Genomic DNA, 13498 nt, shown 5'->3' with positions numbered 1-13498 from the left:
CATGATCGACGTCATGACAGGAAGCACTGACAGCTGACCGACACTAGGTGGCAGCAGAGAGCTTCATAAAAGATCCCGGAATCTGAAGTTGAAGACGTGTTTCCTTCGAGAGTCTCTTCTCTCTCTCTCCCTCTCTCTCTCTCTCTCTCTCTCTCTCTCTCCCTCTCTCTCTCTCCCTCTCTCTCTCTCCCTCTCTCTCTCTTCCCCCCCCCCCCCCCCCCCCCCCCGCCCTCTCCGCCCCGCTGTGTGGCTCGCCATCGCTCTCTCTTTCACACACACACACACACACACACACACACACAGGCATTAGAACTTTTTTCCGGTCGACAACTTTTCGGTGTCCCCCCCCCCCCCTCAGCGGTGCACGTGACGACTGAGCCCCAGATGTCGCGCGCTTCTGTCCGGAGGGGACGAGGTGGACCAGGCGTCTGATCTCCTGCTTCTCTTTGGACTTTGATTCCACAAACTTGCTCAACATGCATCAACAGCCACCTGAGCGACCAATCACCGACCCCCCACCCCAGCCCTTCCAAACTCCCCCACCTCCCTCCCTCCCTCTCTCTCTATGACGTCAGAGACTGTCTTCCTCAGGAAAGGGAGGAAAAGAATCGGGATCGCAGAGCGGGAGCGCGCGTGCGTGTGAGCGCTCGTCTGACAGGAAAGAAACAGAAAAGCCGCAAAGAGGAAAGAAAAGGCGGATAAGGGGCCGAGAGAAAGAGCGCGACTTCCCCGACTTCCTCGGCGGAGGCTCGAACATGGACGCTGGAACTTTGCTGCTCCCTCTGCTCCTGCTCTCCCCGGGACTGGCGCGCGGCGGCGCGGAGCCGTTCAGAGGTAAGAACCGGTCCAGACTTGGGAGCCCCCTTCCCCGGGCGCGGTCTCCGATGATGAGGGGAGCCAAAGGTCCGGCCCTGGACCCCGGAGTGGCGTGATGCGTGTGTGTGTGTGTGTGCGCGCGCGCGCGCGCGTTGGAGTTTGCCTCGGTCTCATGGCAGTGTGTTTGGAGCAACAGAAGTCGCTGGAGTTCTGGATGTTCGGGCGTCATGTCACATCAGCAACAGCGGCGGGCTTTTTAGGACGCGCCGTCTCACACCGTGACACCCACGGGACTTTACCTGGAACAGCGCCACCATGTTGAACCAGCGGTCGTCCCACTCTCAGCAGGCTCGCCACCTTCACCACTGGGACTCACTCATTTTCTTCCAAACTCCAGACTCCCGACCCCGCTCTGTCTCCTCACCCTCTCACCCGTGTTTGTCCTGTACCTCTGCCCAGCCTCACCCCCTCATCTCTCCCACCCTGCTCCCCCAGGTTCACCCTCTCACCACCTTGGAGCATCCTCACCCTCTCACCACTGTGCCCAGCTCCCAGCCTCACCCTCTCACCCCTCACTATCTCATTGAAATGAATCTTTGCGCCTCTAATCTCTTTGATCCACATCACACTGGATCTTCACTGTTTGTTCTGTTGGAGCCGGCGGTGCTGATGCTGATCCGTCTCCACGACGATGGGCCCCTGTGGCCTCTGGGATTAGCGAGATGTCTTGAGACGCAGCGTCTCAAACCCGGCGAGGATTAGTGGACGGATTATCGCTGCTGTTGTTTAACTGTGAGATGAGAAGGCGCCTGAAGGCACCGTGAGACCCCGAGCTGCTGCTTCCATTGATCACAGCCCATATGTGAAGTGTGGTGACATCATCACCGGCGCTGGAGTCAGACGCAACTTTGTAGGTGTGTGTGTGTGTGTGTGTGTGTGTGTGGGTGAAGCCCTGGTCCTGAGATGTCGGACAGATTTGTGTAGTGGCCCCAATCCCAGATCATATTCAAAGGATTATTGTTCCTGAAGGTGTGTGTGTGTGGACCCATGGATTAGTGGTGTATCACTTTAATCTGAGTTCAGATCTGTTTCCTGTCTGCTCAGCACTTTACCTACTTGGACCTTCTGTCTGTAAAACTCCATGAGTGATCCCTGTTATTGATGGGATTGATCAGAAAGAGAGTGAGAGGAGCGCGGTGATGAGTCATGACCCCGGAGAGGAGCCTCCACATGTCAGGTCTGCCAGGTGAGGCCTGAACTCCTGCTTCGTCCCTCTGGAGCCTGAGCATGAGGAGCGTTGGAGCTTCAGCACCGAGAGGGCGCTGCGGGCGACAGCACACGCACGCCGCCTTGTTGACGTCTTTGGCTCCACCCACTGGCTAACTGAAGGTCATGTGTGACCCCCAGCAGAGTCACAACACTCAGAAAGGTCCTCACCCAGAGGACATGACACACAAACATGCACAGTGATGCGCACACACGCAAGCACGCGCCCGGCGAGGGACGTGTGCCCCACATGTCACATACCAAACCGTGTTGCTACAGGCTCAGGAGTGATGACAGGGAGCAGAAACACTCCCCGGGGAGACACCTCTGTGTGGTGTGTGTTGGTCAGAGTCTACACACACGCACGCACGCACGCAGCCCCCGACAGACTGGCTGCTGTTGCAGTCCAATGTGATGATGTCATAGACAGGGTTCCAACCACTGTCATCAGGGCGGCGCGGCGCTGCAGCAGGTCAGACGGGAAGCTGACCTTCAGTGTCCAGAGTCTCCTGACGCTGTCTGGAACCTTCCTCAGGTTCCCACCCAAACCAGGGACGCAGCCGTTGCTGCACGTCTATGTGTGTGTGTTTCAAAAGTGCTCTCATCTCAGCGTTAGAATGAAACATCTGCTGCTGAAAGAGACGTGTTTCCTCTCTGTCTCACACACACACAGATGGTGGTTGGATGAAAAGGAAGCAGGAAGTGTGTGTGAGAGCCACACTTCTCCAGGAAGCAGATTTTCCCCCTTCCATTGTAGCAGTTACACACACACACACAGGCCTGTCTCCCCGTCCATGTGGGGACCTCCTCTCCTGGCCATGACCCTTTCCCCAGCCTCTCCCCCTGAACCTAACCTGAGCCAGGACTCTGGACCAGACTGGGACCCGGTTAGAGTCACCGCCCTGTTTTGTTGCTCAGATTGACCAGGTAAATGGTCCCCACAAGGACCTCTACATACAGTCACGCTGATGCTCTGAGCACATGCTCCGGATCTAATGAAGTGTGTGTGTGTGTGTGCACCTGAGTGTGTGTGTTTCCCACCAGTTAAATGGCGCCTCTGCTCTGTGTCCACTCTCATTTCTCTTTATCACTTCTGCTCTCTCACACACACACACGCCCCTCGGGGTCACTGGGAGCTGTGAGTGTCATCACCACTGTCATGTCTCATCTATTCATCTGTTTGGGCTTCATTTAGACGCAGAACACACACACACACACACACACACACACACAGATGCAGTGTTAGCGTTAGCAGCTAACTGGCCTCAGGCTCAACATGAATAATGCAGCAGTGGAAGCCGCTGGGTGTGTGTGTATTTGAGTATTATGCTAATTACTGATAATTACTGGGTAGCAAACACAGGAGCGATCTCCTGCCTCTGGACAGGAAGTCCCCCCAGCGGGGGGGGGGGGACCTGCAGCAGGACACCACACGTCCACAGAGACGACTTTGTTAAGCAGCCACGCTGGTGTGTGTGTGTGTGGGGGGGGGGCTTCTTCTCTGGCAGATGGACGACGCGAGGACGTGAATTTGTTGCTGTGAAACCTGGTGGTGAACTTGTCCTGCTGTCTTCCAGCCTGTCTCACCACCGAGTCACCTGACTGCGGCCTGCTGCAGGCCACGGACGACGACTGGGACTGGGAGCGGGGCGACGGCCGCACCTGGCCCCCGGCAGGTAGGTTTCCCCCCCAGCACTGAGGCTCCTCAAGAGTCTGCGCTCGCTCCACCTGACGCTCCTCCACTGCTGCAGCTGCATCTGCTGTTGAGTCGGCGGATAGTGAGTGTGAGTGTGTGTGTGTGTGCGTGTGTGTGGGAGACGAGCTCAGGAAGGTTACACTGCTGACGAATGAGAATGCAGCGCTCTTAAATCACAGAGCCAATCAGGTGAGAGACAGAAACACAAGGAGGAGACGATTACTGTGATTGATTGAGGACAGAGAGGAGGATAGGAGTGGAGGAGAAGGAGGGCTGGAGGAGAAGGAGGAGGAGAGAGAGGGGGAGGAGGGAAGAAGAGGGGGGGAGGAGGAGGAGAAGGGGGGTTGAAGAGGAGGAGAAGGAGGGAGGAGGAGGGAGGAGGAGGAGGAGGAAGGGAAAAAGGACTGTTGTGTTTGGCCAGAACACGGAGACCGAGTTGTTGCCCCCTCATGTCACTGACACACACACACACACACACACACACGTGTGCGCAGCATCGATGGTGTGGTGATTGCAGTCTCCATTTAATGTTCTTATAAATGGTACAAGTTCAATCTAATCTGAACTGTGCAGCTGCTGACACACACACACACACACACGTGCGTGCGTGCAGCAGAGCCGTCAAAGAAACCAAACTTTTGTGTGTGTGTGTTTACAGCTGGCAGTGGGCTGATAACAGTCATCTTACAGTTATTAATACAGCCTGAACCCAAGTGGGACACACACACACACACGGCCCAGTGCCTCCGTGTGTGTGTGTGTGTGTGTGTATTGTGCACGGGTGGCTGGGAAGTGAGCTGCCTGTCTTGCTGTGCTTCCTGTCACAGGCCCCGCCTCCTTCCTCTACGTCAACACGTCGGCCCTGGCGCCGGACCAGCGGGCGCAGCTGCTCCTGCAGCCTCTCCGAGAGAACGACACTCACTGCATCAGTTTCCTGCTGTATCAGGCCGGGGGTCGTGACCCCGGGGCCACACTCAACGTTTACGTCCAAGGTGCGGTCTCCCTGACACGGAGCCTGTCTGCCGCTGAGCCTGTCTCACCTGTGCGTGTGGCCTCCACAGAGAACAACGGTCCTCTGGGACTTCCTGTCTTCAACTGGTCCGCCCCCACCTACGACACCTGGAAGGGGGTGGAGCTTGCCGTCTCCACATTCTGGCCCAACCATTACCAGGTGAGGTCAGGAAGTTGGCGGCTTCGCTCCGTGGTGTTTGTGTCTGACTGTGTGAGTGAGTGAGTGAATGAGTGGTTGAGTGTGTGAGTGAGTGAGTGAGTGTGAGAGTGAGTGTGAGTGTGTGAGAGTGAGTGAGTGAGTGAGTGTGAGAGTGAGTGAGTGAGTGGTTGAGTGAGTGAGTGAGTGAGTGCGTGCATGAGTGAGTGAGTGAGTGAGTGAGTGAGTGAGTGTGAGAGTGTGACAGTGAGTGTGTGTGTGAGTGAGTGAGTGTGTGAGTGAGTGTGAGAGTGTGACAGTGAGTGTGAGAGTGAGTGTGTGAGAGTGAGTGAGTGGTTGAGTGTGTGAGTGAGTGAGAGAGTGAGTGTGAGAGTGTGACAGTGAGTGTGAGAGTGAGTGAGTGAGTGGTTGAGTGAGTGAGTGAGTGAGTGCGTGCGTGAGTGAGTGTGAGAGTGTGACAGTGAGTGTGTGTGTGAGTGAGTGAGTGTGAGAGTGTGACAGTGAGTGTGAGAGTGAGTGTGTGAGAGTGAGTGAGTGGTTGAGTGTGTGAGTGAGTGAGTGAGTGAGTGTGTGACAGTGAGTGTGTGTGTGAGTGAGTGAGAGTGAGTGAGTGTGTGAGAGTGAGTGAGTGTGAGAGTGACTGAGTGTGTGAGTGTGTGTGTGAGTGAGTGAGTGAGTGTGTGAGTGTGACAGTGAGTGTGAGAGTGAGTGCGTGAGTGAGTGAGTGAGTGCGTGAGTGAGTGAGAGTGAGTGTGAGAGTGAGTGAGTGTGAGAGTGAGTGAGTGAGTGTGTGAGTGAGTGCGTGAGTGAGTGAGTGAGTGTGTCGATGCTCCGAGCCCTGGCAGGTGTGGCTTCTCCCCTGCGTCTCGCACCATAGTCTCAGCCGCTCTCCTGCGCGGCCTCCACCCACCATGGAGCTCAGCTGGGTTCTGGACAGGAGCTGCAGCTGTGTGGAGCGGTGAGGAAACACCTGACCTGTTTGTCCTGTGGACTTGTCTCAGGTGGTGTTGGAGGCGGTCAGCAGCGGTCAGAGAGGCATCCTCGCCATTCGAGAGCTGAAACTGCAGGGACACCTCTGCAGTAAGACACACACACACGCACGTTTGTCTTCCTTTCTTAGTGAGGACCTCTCCCGGCCATCACCCTTCCCCCAGCCCCTCACCGTCTCAAACACTCGGCTGAAGTGAACCTTGACTCTGAACCAGACTGGAGCCCAGTTAGAATCACCCAGCTGTGTGAACCCTCAAACTGAGGCTTGGCCAAACTGGCCTCACTCTGTAGGACAGTTGCTGGACTTCTTGTGAGGACCGAGTCTTGACAAGCTGCTTTCTTGTGAGGACATGTTGGCTGGTCCTCACAAGGTCAGTAGGCTTAACACCTCACTGACAGACAGTGATCCTAACTGGGTCCCAGTCCGGTCCAGAGTCCTGGTTCAGTCCCGGTGAGTCATGTCTTCAGGGCGAGAGGCCGGGGGAAGGGCGATGGCCAGGAGAGGTCCTCACAGGGACAGCGATACAAACGTGTGTGAGTGTGTGTTTCCAGGTGGAAGCCCTCACTTTCTGCATATCAAAGGTGTGGAAGTGAACGCCGGACAGAAGGCAACATTTCAGTGCACAGTCAGCGGACGGCCACAAGGCCACCTGCAGCTCCACCTGCAGGTAATGGCAGCTGGTGAGGCAGCAGGCCGGTGATTCCTCCTAACACTGCTGCTGCCCGCTCCCCAGGGCATGGGGGGGCAGTACGCCCCGCTCACGGAGACCAAGCCGGTCAATTCACGGCGCTACGTTGCCACTTTTGATGTGAAAAACGCCACCAAGAACGACTCGGGCAAGTTTCGCTGTATCGGCCAATCGGAGCGAGGAGTGGGCGTGTCTTCCTATGCTGAGCTGACGGTCAAACGTGAGTTCTGCTGTCAGTCACAGCACGTTTGTGATGTCATCAAGGTCAAAGTTCATTTTTGGCCTCCTTCCTTCTAGAGCCTCCAGTGCCAATTGCACCTCCACAGCTGATGGCTGTTGGCGCCACCTACCTGTGGATCCAGTTAAACGCCAACTCCATCAATGGTGACGGTCCGATCGTCGAGCGAGAGGTGATGTGCTCCCTTCATGGTGACGATGATGATGATGGTGATGAAGATGATGGTGATGATGGTGATGATGATGGTGACGATGATGATGATGATGGTGATGAAGATGATGATGGTGATGATGAAGATGATGATGAAGATGAGGATGATGGTGATGATGGTGACGATGATGATGATGGCGATGATGATGATGGTGATGATGAAGATGATGATGAAGATGAGGATGATGGTGATGATGATGGTGATGAAGATGATGGTGATGATGGTGATGATGATGGTGACGATGATGATGTGATGAAGATGATGGTGATGATGGTGATGATGATGGTGACGATGATGATGATGATGGTGATGAAGATGATGGTGATGATGGTGATGATGAAGATGAGGATGATGGTGATGATGGTGATGATGAAGATGATGAAGATGATGATGAAGATGAGGATGATGGTGATGATGGTGACGATGATGATGATGGCGATGATGATGATGGTGATGATGAAGATGATGATGGTGATGATGAAGATGATGATGAAGATGAGGATGATGGTGATGATGATGGTGATGAAGATGATGGTGATGATGATGGTGACGATGATGATGATGATGATGAAGATGATGGTGATGATGGTGATGATGATGATGATGGTGATGATGAAGATGATGATGAAGATGAGGATGATGGTGATGATGGTGATGATGATAATGATGGTGACGATGATGATGAAGAAGATGACGATGATGATCATGAAGATGATGGTGACGATGATGATGATGTGATGATGATGGTGACGATGATGATGATGGTGATGATGATGGTGACGATGATGATGATGGCGATGAAGATGATGGTGATGATGATGATGGTGATGATGATGATGATGGTGACGATGATGAAGAAGATGACGATGATGATGATGAAGATGATGGTGACGATGATGATGATTGTGATGAAGATGATGGTGATGATGATGGTGACGATGATGATGATGGTGATGAAGATGATGGTGATGATGGTGATGATGAAGATGATGATGATGATGATGACGGTGATGAAGATGATGATGATGATGATGATGATGATGATGGTGATGATGAAGATGATGGTGATGATGATGGTGACGATGATGATGATGATTACATGATGAAGAAGATGATGAAGATGGCAGAGGTCGGGGGTGGAGCCCAACATGGCCTCACCTGCCTCATGTCACTTGCAGGTGGAGTACCGAACGATGGCTGGAATGTTGATCGACATGACGCCGGTGGACAAAGCCACTCACAAGGTGGGTCACCTGGACCCTGACACCGAGTACCAGATCAGTGTGCTGCTGACTCGCCCGCTGGACGGAGGGACAGGGGAGCCGGGGCCCCCGCTGAGGGCCAGAACCAAGTGTGCCGGTATGTGTGTGTTGATCAAATGTGATCGACGGTTGTGGCGTGGAGATGATTCACACTTGAACGACACTGAACATTTTCCTCATGTCATTTATTTATTGTCCTGAATTATAGAGCGTGTGTGTGTGTGTGTGTGTGTTTAATAATGGAGGAGCGCGACAAGGTTTGCGACTTATCTCTGACGGAGGCGTCTCTGCGGGTGACTGACTGCTTCATTGCTGCGGTGGCAGGCCATGTCTCTCCTCACAAACACACACACACACGCGCGCGCTCGTGTCCGGACACACTTCAACTCACTTTCCATTTCTTCACTTGTTTGTGTGCGTGTGCCTTTGTGTCGCTGTGTGTCTTTAACATCCATTAAAGTGTGTTGGTGTCTGCGCTGCTCTTGTGAAAAACATGAATATTTAATTCTTTCTGTTTTTCCACCTCAAATCTTTTATGCTCCGGTTGTCAACCACAACATCGTCACAGACCGGAGCGTCTCCTGACACTCGTGAGGCGTTCACTGACACTCGTGAGGCGTTCACTGACACTCACTGAGGCTTTCACAGACACTCGTGAGGCGTTCACTGACACTCACTGAAGTGTTCACTGACACTCGTGAGGCGTTCACTGACACTCACTGAAGTGTTCACAGACACTCGTGAGGCGTTCACTGACACTCACTGAAGTGTTCACAGACACTCGTGAGGCGTTCACTGACACTCACTGAAGTGTTCACTGACACTCGTGAGGCGTTCACTGACACTTGTGAGGCGTTCACTGACACTTGTGAGGCGTTCACTGACACTCACTGAGGTGTTCACTGACACTCGTGAGGCGTTCACTGACACTTGATGAGGTGTTCACTGACACTCGTGAGGCGTTCACTGACACTCGTGAGGCGTTCACTGACACTTGATGAGGTGTTCACTGACACTCGTGAGGCGTTCACTGACACTCGTGAGGCGTTCACTGACACTCACTGAAGTGTTCACTGACACTTGATGAGGCGTTCACTGACACTCGTGAGGCGTTCACTGACACTCACTGAAGTGTTCACTGACACTTGATGAGGCGTTCACTGACACTGGTGTCTAACGGCTGTCTGCTCTTGTGCGTGTCAGAACCCCTGCACGGTCCTCGACACCTCCAGGTGGTGGACACTCAGTCCAAAGAGGTGACGCTTCAGTGGGAGCCCTTTGGCTACAACGTGACTCGATGTCACACCTTCAACCTCAGCGTGCAGTTCAGCTACACGCCAGCAGGGGCCGCCAGGTAAGAAGGTCAGGGAGGTGCCCCCCACCCACGCCCCCCGGGAGCTCACCCCGCCGCCCCCTGCGCAGGCCGTTGCTGAGGGAGGAGCCGGTGCTCCACGGCCGGAGCCCTCGCCACACCATCCGGAACCTTCCTCCCTTCACCAACACCAGCCTGAGGCTGCTGCTGAGGAACCCGGAGGGCCAGAAGGAGAGCGAGGAGCTGCTGGTGACCACGGACGAAGACGGTAGGAGACGTGCGCTTCTGCTCTGCCGCCCTCCCGCTGACCCTGCGTCCCTCAGTTCCCGGGCCGGTGCCGCTGGAGTCCGTCCTGGGCAGCAGCTACGAGCAGCAGATTGGCCTGAGCTGGTCCGAGCCGCTGCAGAAGTACGGCACCATCCGGCAGTATGAGGTGAAAGATGTGCCTGTGGACGTGGCCCCAGCCGAGGCGGAGGCTTGACTCAGAGTGTGGCTCCTCACCTTCCGCAGATCTCTTTCAAGGCCCTCAGCTCCTTCGACACGGAATTTGATCTGGCCAATCAGAGCGGACGCGTGATCAAAATGGCCAATGAGACGAGCCACTTGTTCGGCGGCCTCCTCCCCGGCTCCACCTACTCCTTCGCAATAAGAGCCTCGACCGTCAAAGGGTTTGGGCCCCCGGCGGCCTCCCAGTTCACCACCAAGATCTCAGGTACGGAGAGTGTCCGAAGGCCAGCTTCAGCCCGTCTGAAGGAGCTCGTGTTTGCAGCTCCACTGATGCCCTCGTACGAGCACGAGCCGCCGCTCAACCAGACGGAGACGTCGGTCACTGTTCTCCTGAGACCAGCCAAGAGCAGAGGAGCCCCGGTCAGGTGAGGCGCTGCGGCGCACATGACGCCCGCTGTCTTAATCGACACGAAGGCTGGGGAGATGGAGAAGATGCTGCTCCTCTCTTCCCCTCACATCTTGGGATTTCAGCGTGAAACCAGTCGCTGCAGGCAACGTCGCTGTAATCTGATCACTGTTAGACAAACAAGGGTGAAGAGAAGCCGTTGGTGCGACACAGAGACAAGTGAGGGGGAGGAGAGACGCAAGGAACAAAGGCTGTCACCAACCGTGGCTCCTGCAGGGAGACAGTGGGAGCACATGAGGGTGATGAAGATGGTGATGAGGATGATGAGGATGATGGTGATGATGATGAAGATGATGATGGTGATGATGATGATGATGACAGTGAGGAAGGTGTTGATGATGATGATGATGTGATGAAGATGATGATGATGGTGATGAAGATGATGATGATGAAGATGGTGATGAAGATGATGAGGATGATGGTGATGAAGATGATGATGATGAAGATGATGATGGTGATGATGATGATGATGGTGATGAAGATGATGATGATGAAGAAGATGGTGATGATGATGAAGATGATGGTGATGAAGATGACGGTGATGATGAAGATGATGATGATGAAGATGATGATGTGATGATGATGATGATGATGATGAAGGTGATGATGATGATGAAGGTGACGGTGAGGATGATCATCCATGACTCCCATCTAGTCAGTACCAGGTGGTGGTGGAGGAAGAGCGCCCCCGCAGGCAGGCGAGAGGTGCAGCAGAAATCCTGCGCTGTTATCCAGTGCCAGTCCACTTCCAAAACGCATCGCTGCTAAACTCCCAGTACTACTTCACTGCCGAGCTGCCCATGAGCCAGCTGCGAGTCCCTCAACCTTTCTGTGTGGGTGAGTCATTCTCAGCATTGATAAATGCCCTCAACTGTCTCCCTGCATCAGACTTGTCTCCCTGTGTCAGACCTGTCTCCCTGTGTCAGACCTGTCTCCCTGCAGCAGACCTGTCTCCCTGCGTCAGACCTGTCTCCCTGCATCAGACCTGTCTCCCTGTGTCAGACCTGTCTCCCTGCAGCAGACCTGTCTCCCTGCGTCAGACCTGTCTCCCTGCATCAGACCTGTCTCCCTGTGTCAGACCTGTCTCAGACCTGTCTCCCTGCATCAGACCTGTCTCCCTGCATCAGACCTGTCTCCCTGCATCAGACCTGTCTCCCTGCGTCAGACCTGTCTCCCTGTGTCAGACCTGTCTCAGACCTGTCTCCCTGTGTCAGACCTGTCTCCCTGTGTCAGACCTGTCTCAGACCTGTCTCCCTGCATCAGACCTGTCTCCGTGTGTCAGACCTGTCTCCCTGCATCAGACCTGTCTCCCTGCGTCAGACCTGTCTCCCTGCAGCAGACCTGTCTCCCTGCGTCAGACCTGTCTCCCTGCGTCAGACCTGTCTCCCTGCATCAGACCTGTCTCCCTGTGTCAGACCTGTCTCCCTGCAGCAGACCTGTCTCCCTGCGTCAGACCTGTCTCCCTGCGTCAGACCTGTCTCCCTGCATCAGACCTGTCTCCCTGCGTCAGACCTGTCTCCCTGTGTCAGACCTGTCTCCCTGCGTCAGACCTGTCTCCCTGCATCAGACCTGTCTCAGACCTGTCTCCCTGTGTCAGACCTGTCTCCCTGTGTCAGACCTGTCTCAGACCTGTCTCCCTGCATCAGACCTGTCTCCGTGTGTCAGACCTGTCTCCCTGCATCAGACCTGTCTCCCTGCGTCAGACCTGTCTCCCTGTGTCAGACCTGTCTCCCTGCATCAGACCTGTCTCCCTGCATCAGACCTGTCTCCCTGTGTCAGACCTGTCTCCCTGCATCAGACCTGTCTCCCTGTGTCAGACCTGTCTCCGTGTGTCAGACCTGTCTCCCTGCGTCAGACCTGTCTCCCTGCATCAGACCTGTCTCCCTGTGTCAGACCTGTCTCCCTGCAGCAGACCTGTCTCCCTGCGTCAGACCTGTCTCCCTGCATCAGACCTGTCTCCCTGCATCAGACCTGTCTCCCTGTGTCAGACCTGTCTCCCTGTGTCAGACCTGTCTCCCTGTGTCAGACCTGTCTCAGACCTGTCTCCCTGCATCAGACCTGTCTCCGTGTGTCAGACCTGTCTCCCTGCATCAGACCTGTCTCCCTGCGTCAGACCTGTCTCCCTGTGTCAGACCTGTCTCCCTGCATCAGACCTGTCTCCCTGCATCAGACCTGTCTCCCTGTGTCAGACCTGTCTCCCTGCATCAGACCTGTCTCCCTGTGTCAGACCTGTCTCCCTGCATCAGACCTGTCTCCCTGCATCAGACCTGTCTCCCTGTGTCAGACCTGTCTCCCTGCATCAGACCTGTCTCCCTGCGTCAGACCTGTCTCCCTGCATCAGACCTGTCTCCCTGTGTCAGACCTGTCTCCCTGCATCAGACCTGTCTCCCTGCATCAGACCTGTCTCCGTGTGTCAGACCTGTCTCCCTGCATCAGACCTGTCTCCGTGTGTCAGACCTGTCTCCCTGCGTCAGACCTGTCTCCCTGTGTCAGACCTGTCTCCCTGTGTCAGACCTGTCTCCCTGCGTCAGACCTGTCTCCCTGCGTCAGACCTGTCTCCGTGTGTCAGACCTGTCTCCCTGTGTCAGACCTGTCTCCCTGCGTCAGACCTGTCTCCGTGTGTCAGACCTGTCTCCCTGCATCAGACCTGTCTCCCTGCGTCAGACCTGTCTCCCTGTGTCAGACCTGTCTCCCTGCATCAGACCTGTCTCCCTGCATCAGACCTGTCTCCCTGTGTCAGACCTGTCTCCCTGCATCAGACCTGTCTCCCTGTGTCAGACCTGTCTCCCTGCATCAGACCTGTCTCCCTGTGTCAGACCTGTCTCCCTGCATCAGACCTGTCTCCCTGCATCAGACCTGTCTCCCTGTGTCAGACCTGTCTCCCTGCATCAGACCTGTCTCCCTGCGTCAGACCTGTCTCCCTGCATCAGACCTGTC

The 13498-nt window shown here is 55.0% G+C and overlaps 1 protein-coding gene across 4 annotated transcripts in view; it reads left to right on the top strand.

Annotated features, from left to right (window-relative positions):
• The first annotated feature begins 335 nt into the window (after nt 1–335).
• Nucleotides 336–13498, top strand: part of LOC128756565 (receptor-type tyrosine-protein phosphatase mu-like) — a 28785-nt gene continuing 15622 nt past the window's right edge. For all 4 annotated transcript variants that reach the window (XM_053861196.1, XM_053861200.1, XM_053861198.1 and 1 more), the window contains exons 1-15: nt 336–834; nt 3660–3758; nt 4606–4770; nt 4840–4949; nt 5948–6026; nt 6489–6604; nt 6671–6845; nt 6923–7035; nt 8253–8433; nt 9540–9690; nt 9759–9916; nt 9972–10081; nt 10159–10360; nt 10418–10520; nt 11217–11398. In XM_053861196.1, the coding sequence (XP_053717171.1) occupies nt 756–834; nt 3660–3758; nt 4606–4770; nt 4840–4949; nt 5948–6026; nt 6489–6604; nt 6671–6845; nt 6923–7035; nt 8253–8433; nt 9540–9690; nt 9759–9916; nt 9972–10081; nt 10159–10360; nt 10418–10520; nt 11217–11398 (2023 nt within the window). In that variant the 5' untranslated portion in view covers nt 336–755. The remainder of the gene's footprint in view (nt 835–3659; nt 3759–4605; nt 4771–4839; nt 4950–5947; nt 6027–6488; nt 6605–6670; nt 6846–6922; nt 7036–8252; nt 8434–9539; nt 9691–9758; nt 9917–9971; nt 10082–10158; nt 10361–10417; nt 10521–11216; nt 11399–13498) is intronic.

The sequence above is a fragment of the Synchiropus splendidus genome, chromosome 3, assembly GCF_027744825.2.
Source record: "Synchiropus splendidus isolate RoL2022-P1 chromosome 3, RoL_Sspl_1.0, whole genome shotgun sequence".
Classification (NCBI taxonomy): Eukaryota; Metazoa; Chordata; class Actinopteri; order Syngnathiformes; family Callionymidae; genus Synchiropus; species Synchiropus splendidus.
The sequence above is the reverse complement of the archived record's forward strand: the minus strand, read 5'-3'. Positions and strand labels throughout refer to the sequence as shown.